Consider the following 10,494-nt stretch of genomic DNA (forward strand, 5'->3'; position numbering starts at 1 on the left):
CATGTCACAATTGTGTAATCCATCTGCTGTAAATATCAGACATAGGGACATCTAAAATCACAGACAGGAGATGAACCAGCTGTAAAGCCCAAGAAGAATTGAGTTTCTTTCTGCTCCTTTATCCTTGCAGTTGTGCTACTCCTGTCTTTGATTTCCCTTTACACTTCACAATGCACCACATACTTTCCAGAATAAAAATTGCTTTCCCTACTTTTTTTCATATGGGAATACAGAAGCCCCATTCATCAATCCCTCTCGTCTAGATGTACCTTCCAAATCTTGAAATTGCACCCAGCAGAGTACAGTCACAATGCAGGTGGGATTTATAGAGACTGTCAAGAGTTTTCTAAAGCGTGTTTGTCATTTCCAGGAAGCGGAATGTCAGATTTATTTTCAATCTAAAGGGAACATAGCGGCCATTCTTTTATATATAATGCAGCATTAAGAATACACAAACCCATAAGCGGATGTTGTGGGCGATGTAAATGCATTAGATATATTTTAACTGGTAGCGTGAAATTTTGCATAGCTTCTTCATGGAAAACTGCATGAACTTTGCGCATTTTTCTTTCAGTTTAGTTGTGAGTCTATTTAAAGCTAATTAACTGCAGAGATAATGATAATCTGCAAGTAAGCAATTGTTTATGTCTCCCAGTCTTAAGGTACCGTCACACTCAGCGACGCTGCAGCGATATAGACAACGAGCCGATCGCTGCAGCGTCGCTGTTTAGGTCGCTGTAGAGACGTCAAACACAGCAGCTCCACAACGATGCAGGAGCGATCCTGTGACGTAACGGCGACTCACTTATCGTTCTCACAGGTCGTTAGCTCCATGTTTAACATTGCTGACATCGTTGCTTTTGCTGTCAAACACGACGATACACGCCGACCTGGCGACCAAATAAAGTTCTGGACTTCTAGCTCCGACCAGCGATATCACAGCGGGATCCAGATCGCTGCTGCGTGTCAAACACAACGAGATCGCTATCCAGGACGCTGCTGCAACGTCACGGATCGCTGTCGTTCTCGTTGTAAAGTTGTTTAGTGTGAAGGTACCTTTACTGAAAGCACAGCTACAGGGAGAAAATGAAGTTATACTTTCTCTGCAGCCGATCTCTTCCAATCATCGGGGCGGTGCTAGGAGCTGTAACAGTCAGCGCTCACTATGCTCACATTGATTGACAGCTTGTTCTGCATCGTATGTGCGCAGCATGTGTGTGCAAAGCAGGCTGTCAATTAATGTGCTGGAGAGTGATAAGTGTGCTCATTATGTTTTGAGCAATGACTGTATCTGCTGCAATGACTGGAAGCGAGCATGTGCAGGGAGAATGTAATTGCATTTTCTCCCTGTAACCACTGCTCCATTAGAACAGAAAGTCATTATTTAAATTCTATTTACCTGCAGATTACCACTGTACTGTACATTGTAGTGGTACAGTCCCTGAGAAAATTACTTTTAATGCAAATGAAGGGGTTTCCATACTCCCGTGACATAGCCAAGGGCTCAATGTACTATTACGTCCTCTCAATTTACATTTTGGGACTTCTTACCGCTCCGCTGCTACACTTGTGTACATCAGTGTAGTGAGTGGTGTCCACAGAGAAGAGTATAATGCTCCCCCACATTGTGTGCGCACGGCCGAGGTCAGGCAGTGTTAGTGTGCACACACAGGCTGAGTTCCGCTAGTGAGCACTGCGCTTTCAATCATGGGGAGAGGTCCCCAAAATGCACATTTAGGGGATGTAATGGTCCACAGATCTCTTGGCCACACCAAGGGTGCACTGAAGCCTTTTCTTTTCCATGTGAATTAAAAATCAATCTCCGGCACTTTACCTTTAAAATTTATAGTGCTAGTATGATTTTTTTTCATAGGGTCCCAGTCCCCTATATCACTAAATAGCTACTTTCATATGCATTTTCAGGATAACAGACTTCCTTTAAGGGGTTAAAGTTTATTGATAAGTCAAAATAGAAAGTAAGGCCAACGTTTTGGTCTTTCCTAGACCTTGATCACGGCCTGTGTCTTATGGTTAATTCAGATAAAGTCAGCCCCTGTATGTGCGTGAAATCATAGGACATAAGCTGTGTTCAATCTCTAAGGAAGGCCAACATTCTGGTCTTTCCATCTGTTTCCACATGCTGACTTATCAATAAAACTTTAAGTTGATATCTAGGTGAGCGCCGTGGTATTTTGCAGTATTGTTTGGAGAGACATCCCCCTACTATTTGCAATTATTGATTCTACTGAGTTTGTTTTGCAAATTTGACAGATAACGCGTGTAATGCGTGCTGGGTCATCCTTTGCGGTCTTAAAAAACACACAGGCTAGGCATCCCTTGCCGCCCCTCCGAACTGCACACTCGTGACCGGTGCTGACCACAGCCAGAGTTGGAGCTGAGGATGCAGTGCTTGTCATGGTTGCATTACTTCGTGTCTGTATGGGAAGCCGCAAAGTAACCTCCTCATCTTCCTCCTCCTCCACCTCCTCTGCTGAGCTACTCAGCTGCATACCTCTGGGTTCACACCAAGTTGGATCTACAACCTCATCATCATCCTCTATGTTCTCACACTCCTCAACGTGAGAGTCACTCTCCTCCTCTTCCTGCCCTGACACCTCGGAACAGTCCGTGTGCGCCTCTGGTATCTGAGTCTCATCAGGATCAACTCAACCCTTGGTTGTTAATGTCTAGTGACAAGGCTCTGGATTCTGCTTGGACACTACTTCATCCAGCCCTGGATCTAACATGAAAAAATGTTGGGCATCGGTGCAGATTCTTTCCTCCTCTGGATTCTGTGATTCTTCGGAGCAGAACTCTGATGCCCGTGGAATACAATATGTTGACAGCTCTTCAGAATGGCTCATCTGAGGTTCCCCACAGTTAGTTAAGAATTTGGAAAGTTTTGACCTGGGGAGAAAGAAGGGTGATTGGGGTGCCACCTCTGAGGATTGTACTGTGTGTGATGTTAAGGTGGAGGAAGAGGGAAGAGGCCACTTGATGCAGCACTTGCCATCCACGGGAGCACATGCTCTTTCTGTGCCTCATCTACAAGGTGTACCGCTGTGCAGCTGCCAAAGAAAGAGAGTCGCGTAGGCTGGCCAGTAACAGATGTTGCCAGTGGTCTTTGGATAGGACGAGACCGTGTTTGTTTAGTTGAGCTTTCAATCACATGAACACCTAACCCACGTACATGTAGAACACCAAGCCTATTACCCTTTTCTACCACAACCTCGCTTTTTCCCACTCTTGTTGTAAGTAACCTTTCCCTCTTGTACCCTGCTGTTTCACAACCTTAGGCCCATAGCTGTCAGTCACCTGTCACTAAAGGAACAATCACTATTTATTTTCTTAGATTGTGTGCCTGAACAACAATGTTATGAGTAACGATATTTACATGGAAATCTCATCTTTTGATTTGCCACTGAAACACAGTCTTAGCACAAACGCTGTGGAGTAGCTAATTGCGCCTCGTGGCGCACCCCAATATTAGGCCTAATGATTTTTAAGTGGAAATCTGGTCTTCTGATTAGCCACTGAAGCACCAGTTTAGCACAAATGATTTGGAGTAGCGAATGGGGCTTCCAGAGACTGCCACACAGTTTTTGCAGAATCTTCTTAGATGCTGGAAGATCGATTTCACACAGGACAAGTTCACTTTCAGCAGCCCCAGCTTTAGCACAGGAGTGACCTCTCTGCACTGTGACACTGAGCAAATGGCGCCAAGAAACCATTTACCCTCTTTATATGGCCAATGACATGTGACCTCAGCAAGCAATCACAGAAGATCTCGTGTCAAGACATTGTGGATGGGTTCTGCACCCTGATTGGTTGCTGAAATCAACACATAAAGTTAAGTGAAAACAAAAAGCAAGCGCCGCTTCTGTAATCTCTTCAAATGCTTCTTTAACCTCTCCACACCCCCACCTCTCATCAAACACGTCCCCACCGTCCCACCGCTCATACTACAGCAGCACTATCCTGGCCAAAGTCATACAAAAGCATTAGTGGAAACGCGATGATTTACCCAAATGTGACTGACTTTTGCTGACTTTGAGTAAAAATGCTCGTGAAAGAAGGCGCAAATCTAAATGTGCTACATTCGTGCCGAATTTGAGTTTGGTGAACGTTTTCTGAACACATTCACTCATCTCTAGTTTGGAAGGAGAAAACGAGCTCGGGGGTGAAAGGGTTATTAGTGGTGAGTGAGTATACTCGTTGCTTGGGTTTTCCTGAGCACGCTCGGGTGGTCTCCGAGTATTTGTTAGTGCTCGGAGATTAAGTTTTCATCACCGCAGCTGAATGATTTACAGCTACTAGACAGCTTGATTACATGTGAGGATTCCCTAGCAACCAGTCAACCCCCACATGTACTCAGCCTGGCTAATAGCTGTAAATCATTCAGCTAAGGTGATGAAAACTTATTGGAGATCACTAGTTAAGGTAAGTGAACCCAATGAACCCAAACGTCAAAATTGACAAATAAAACAAGTACTGATCCTCCCTGCATCCATCGCTGATATCTTGCCGCGTCTCTTTTTTGACTACAGCGGTGTCAGCTCACATCACTGCAGCAACGTATTGCTCAAAATAATGAGACCTTAGACAAATATAAATGGAACCTGTCAGCAGGTTTTCCCAATGTAAGCGAAAGCCACCTTCTTTAACTCTCGCACCGCAGTCCAGTAATCTGTATATAAGCACCCAGCATATACCAAAACTGTATTATGTAATTCTCCTACACCGTATGATAATTGGGGGTGTATCTGGTCTTTGCCAAATGCCTCCTCTATCCCCACCTTCACACAGTGCTGAAAATCTCCTACCTGCACATTTGAAACACACACCTGCGCAAGCGCAGTTTTCTCACCTAGTACCTGCGCATGTGCATTACAGCACAAAGCAATGTGTGCCTGCGCAGGCCTGTCCTTCAGTTGCGCAGGCGCAAGATTTGCACCAATGTGTGGATGATTTAGGATGCGTCATCCACATCAATCATGGCGGGTGGATGTGCGGGGCCCCAGAGTCCTGGTCATTGCAGTAATGTCGCTCTTCCACCAGAGGGAGTGATGTTACGTCTGATGGCACTAAAGGAGTTCACCTGACCAGGTATCACAGTCACACACTACACTTCACACTCCAGTCCACCAGGGGGAGCAAAGGTTCTATGTACTAGGCCACTCCTCACACACGGGTAAAACTGGTGGGTTGGAAGGGAAGTCAGGCAGAACGCTACTGGGTTTGACCCAGGGAAGACCTGTCAGGCAGACAGGGGGAGAAGGAGGAACATCTGAGCTGCAGACAGAGGTCCCTGTCAGGGGTGGGATCCTGACAGAGACACAGACAGAGCGAGAGATAGAACGTTACGGAGCTGCGCCTGCACCTCATTGCGGCAGCATCCCAAGAAAGGACATGAAGCGAAGTATATTGTGGAGAGTGAGCAACGAGATCACAGCACAAGGAGATAACACCAGGAGGAGTCCTGCATTAAGATCGGCAACATCCTTCTGAGGCACGTAGCCGGTGGCTGGAACACCGAGGGAGTAATAGGCTCTACGCATTACTTCAAACTACGGCAGGACAGTTAATTCCAAGTTGGCTGCCCAACCTTTATACCTAATGAAGGCAACGGAGGCAAATTGTGGGAGAGGGGCGTCTCTAGGGTCCCTATAAAATAACTCCAGGCCTACCCCGTCATACGGGTCATCCTATCCATACCACCTGGGGGACGGAGAGAGAATATCAGAAACATACACGACAGTTGTCAGGACTATCCCGTGGTGCTCAGCAGGGAAGTACTACAACACACAGGCGCTAGTAGGAAGGCTACTGATTTCCACCTGCAAAGGGAACTCTGGATGTGCCTTCGGACCGGCTGGATTCAGCCAGCCCTGTTAGCAGTGCTCTGGATTGTGGACGCTGAAGTCTACAGTAAAAGGTAAAGAGACTGCAACCTTGTGTCCTCATTATTTACTGCGACTTACACCATCATCATCTACCTTACTGGGAAACCCTGGGGACATACTTCACCTGTGGGAAGGTATACCATCTAGCTGCCATAACATCACCCCAGCGGACCCCTAAGCAGCGTCAGTCATCCTGACCGAATAGCACAGGTGGCGTCACGAACACCGTAGAAATGACAAACTACACCTTTAATTGGGCGCCCCTTAGCAGGGCCACGGACCGGGTCAGGCCACCGTGACATCCCCAGAACCGAGACCGAGGGACCCGGTACCGAGTACCCCACTGCCCTGCGCCTGGAGGCGATCCAGATGCAATTGCAGAGATAGAGTAGTTGCCCGGGCAAAGAAAAGTAATAATCATCGGACCAGACTAGGCCAATTAGTACACAGGGTGAGAAAATTAAATAAAATAATTAAAAGGTATTTTCTGGTTATGCTGGGGGGAGTTGTGGCTTACATCTTGACTTCTGGACTGCGGTTGAAGATGATTTAAAGGCAGTGGCTTTAGTTTATATCAGGAAAACCAGCCAACAAGTATGTGTCTTTAATCGTCAATGGACTGACACCACCTCAAGACCAACAAGTAAGCAAGGTTTGAAAATGTGTGCAAAACGTTTGTATGTTCTCCCCATGTTTGCGTGGGTTTTTTCCCACACTCCAAAGACTGATAGGGATTCTAGATTGTGAGCCCCAATGGGGACAGTGATGATAATATCTGTAAAGCGCTGTGGAAAACAGTGGCGTTATTTAAGAGAGTAAAATAAATGAATAAATGTACATAGCCACTGTTAAAATCAGTCAGTTTTTCTATTTTGCAGGTAAATTCTATTTGCCACATGTTCTTGTTCCAATTTTGGATAAGTAGCAATTAACATATAATAATTAGTGAATCACTCCATAGGGACTTTTCCATCTTTATGTAATCAGTGTGATCTGATCTTGTATGCATACTACTAGATCATTATCTGTTCATTGTGCAACAACCATCCAGAAAAATCTCATTGCTGAATCTAGTATATGGCATCATGAAGGCATCTCTGTAATCTTTGTCTTGGCTGGTAAGGCTATGTGCACACGTTCAGGTAAGTGTGCAGAATTTTCCTGAACAAAACCGGACTTTTTCTGCAGGAAATCCGCATGCGTTTTTATCGCTTTTTTTGCACTTTTTTGAGGATTTTTTTGCGTTTTTTTCCGGAGCTTCTCAATGCAATAAATAGCAGCAAAAATGCGAAAAATCCGCAAAATTAATGAACATGCCGCGTTTTTTATCGCAATGGGTTTTTTCACAGAAAAAAATGCAGCATATGCACAAAAAATGCGGAATGCATTAAAAATGATGGGATGCTTATGTATGTGGGGTTTTTTTAGCATTTTTTTCTGCGGAAAACGGCCGAAAAAACGCGCCATTTTACTTTGACATGTGTTATCCATGGTTCTCATCTGATTTTTTTTCCTCGGACCGAGTAACATTCACGTACGTATTGGATCTGAGTGTCAGATCAAAATCGGCCATGCAAGTCTATGGGTCTGTGAAAAGAATCGGACCGTATGAGGATGGTATCCAAGTGTGGTCCTATTTCCACTAAATGTTAGAATGGAGAAGGTGGAAAAGCTTTTTTATTATTTTCCTCTACACCTCAGAGAAAAACTGATCAAAGTCTGATAAAACTATGATCAAAGTCTGATCAGAATAATTCTACCATTTTTTTCGGATGTGGAGACATCAGTCATGTGGACCTAGCGTGTTTTACATTCTGTTTCTTTAATCAGATCTCATACAGAACTCAGACACATATATCTTGCGAGACATGCAGCCGCGGGAACTCAAACATATTGTTCGAGCACGCCGAAGACACTCAGTTAGCATCTGAGCATGCTCAGATAACGCCTTATCCAAGCATATTCGCTTATCACTAGTCGTAACTCTTGCTAACAACACAGGTATTCAAAATTTTAGTTTATGAAATTTTTTTGCAAATTCAATGAGTGTTTCTTATGTTTTCTTATGCCCTGATTTAAAAAAAACACTTATATTTTTAACCTTGATGTATGGATTTTGCACAAAACGTGTGTGAAATTACGTACAAGCTAGATGAACAAGAACATTCTTTATTGTAGCCAAAAATGTACACAATATTATATATAGACATATATTGAACATTCATTCTGCAACTTTATTGGAAATGAATTCTTGTGCCTTTTTCTTTTCTCTTCAAAACTTCTCTTGACAGCTTTCTTATAGGAGACCTGTGGATCTGTGAAGCATCCAGCAGTAGTCCTCAATCATGTTCACGTTCCATCTACATTGGTATTGTCGTTCCATCTCCTTGAGATCCTAGTGAAATCTTTCTCCTTGCTCTTCGCTAACCGCACCGAGGTTTTCAGGAAAGTAGTCCAAATGGGAACCTAAAATTGTAGCTTCAAATTCATCAGATCAAGCAACCCAAGGCTTTGAAACGTTTCAGCATGTTCTCCACGTTGGACTTACAGTTTGGATGTTGTTGCCTAGAAACTTTGTTGTTACCTAGAAATTTCTTCACAACTTCTATAAAAGAATCCCAAGCCTTTTTTTCAACAGCTTTCGTTTTTGTTTCAAACATGTCCTTCCGAATAGTTTCTGAATATTTGGACCCTCAAAAATGACTTCCTTCAGTTTTGTTTCGGACAGTCCCTGAAACTTGGTACACAGGTTTTAAAAATTCTCTCCTTCTTTCACAAACTGCTTTATCTGTTCAAGCTCAACGTGGCAGGAGAACATTGGTGGGATCAACTAAACTTTCCGCAACTTCTGTTCTTGAGTCCAGGTATCAAAGATGTTCATGTTGGCCAACTTTTTTGGCTCCAGTGATGAGTCTTATCTCAGCTGTCCCATTCGCACAAAAAGCATGGGTACTTTTTGTATCCTCCTTGCTACCCAAGGAGCAAAGAGAGAACTTTCAGACTACCACATATTGACCAACCTTGGTTCTCGTAGTTACGTGTCTTGAGAATAAAGTCTAAATTCTTGTAGCTTTCCTTTAAGTGCACAGAATTCTCTACAGGCACTGAAGCCTACTTGTTGCCATTGTGAAGTAGCACAGCTTTTGGACCCTTTTTGGATGAATCAATAAAGGTTCTCCACCTGTTCACATTGTACTCAATGTTAAATTTTTCCATCAGCCCAGGAACATCACTGAAATACACAGCATTGTCTTGATAAAAGTATGGAAAAAACTCCTTTTCTTTTCCCTTCTACCATGAAAAACAGGTACCAGAAGCTAGCAGCTTCTTTTCCTTTAGTCTAGAGCCTAAAACTTCTATGGAATGTTTAGAAAACTATTTAGAATTGAGAGTCCTCAGTGGATGATATCTTTTAATGGCAAACTGAAAAGATGGTAAAAAATTGCAAGCTTTTGAGACTGCTCAGGTCTCTTCATCAGTCTATGCCTGTGTAGTCTCGAAAGCTTGCAATTTGTTACTATCTTTTCAGCTAGCCATTAAAAGATATCATCCACTGAGGACTCTCAATTCTAAATAGTTTTCTATCTACTGGCTAACATGGTACAAAAATATACATCTTTCCTGTGTGGAATGCTTAGGAAGCTCCAAGTCCCTGGCTAAATCATGTAATTTGAGAGGTGAAAAAAAATGTGGCTCATCGGGCTGGCATGGAAATCTTTGTCAGAGTCCTGCTTTTCATATTCTGAATCTCCTGAATCAGGTGTATTTTCAAGTTTCTCCAGAGGAGAAGGCTGAATCCCTACACGTTGCATATACAAAAGTAGCAGTCATCACTATAATTTTGCGGTCCCCTCTACATCATAGGGAAGCCAAAATGAAAGCTCTCTTTCTTCCCTTTAGCCCAATTACATAATTCTACACAAACAGAACACACTACATGTGTAGCCCACGACTTGTCCTGATCACCTAGTTTTACACCAAAGTATGCATAATACACTTTTCTAATGAAGTCCATAATGTTCCTTCACTACCAAACAACTGCAAATGTAGCAAAAGTTGTCCGGTGAATTACGACACCGCCATGCAACCATTTTGATCAAGTTGTGAGAAACAGAAACTTAATCCACCACAAACACTAAATACTGAAAAGAATCATGGTAAACACACCACCAGACTCTTATGAACTCTTTGGAAGCTGGGATAAGAAAATCTTCTCTGCCCAAAGCATTTATCGCAGCAAAGCATCCATTAATTCCTATTTAATGACACCAAAATCATCCATCAAAGGTCACGCAAAGGGGTCAAAGTATGGTGCAAGAAAAAAGCCTATGGTGTCAATTGAAAAAATTGTACGTGGTGGAATTTTTTCGATATTTTTAGTGAGTTCAGCTATCGAAAGTATATAAAAATCATCTCTAAGTGTTGAAGCAATTTTTCAGGCCTGTGTAATCTAATCTTTTCTAATATACTCCTGTTACCTGTCCTGCCGATGTAAGCTTATCTCTATGTGGCAGTTCTTTTCCTTTGTTATGATTCTGGCTCTGCTACTTCTGGGCTGGAAACCGGAATCAGACGAACTGAATAGCACATG

At 43.3% G+C, this 10,494-nt stretch overlaps 1 protein-coding gene across 1 annotated transcript in view; it reads left to right on the forward strand.

Annotated features, from left to right (window-relative positions):
- LOC143783406 (uncharacterized) overlaps positions 1–9,243 on the forward strand; it is a 31,034-nt gene extending 21,791 nt beyond the window's left edge. Inside the window, exon 2 of the mRNA XM_077271823.1 lies at positions 8,195–9,243. Within this exon, the coding sequence (XP_077127938.1) occupies positions 8,195–8,294 (100 nt within the window). The 3' untranslated portion in view covers positions 8,295–9,243. The remainder of the gene's footprint in view (positions 1–8,194) is intronic.
- The last annotated feature ends 1,251 nt before the right edge of the window (positions 9,244–10,494 follow it).

The sequence above is a fragment of the Ranitomeya variabilis genome, chromosome 6, assembly GCF_051348905.1.
Source record: "Ranitomeya variabilis isolate aRanVar5 chromosome 6, aRanVar5.hap1, whole genome shotgun sequence".
Taxonomy (NCBI): Eukaryota; Metazoa; Chordata; class Amphibia; order Anura; family Dendrobatidae; genus Ranitomeya; species Ranitomeya variabilis.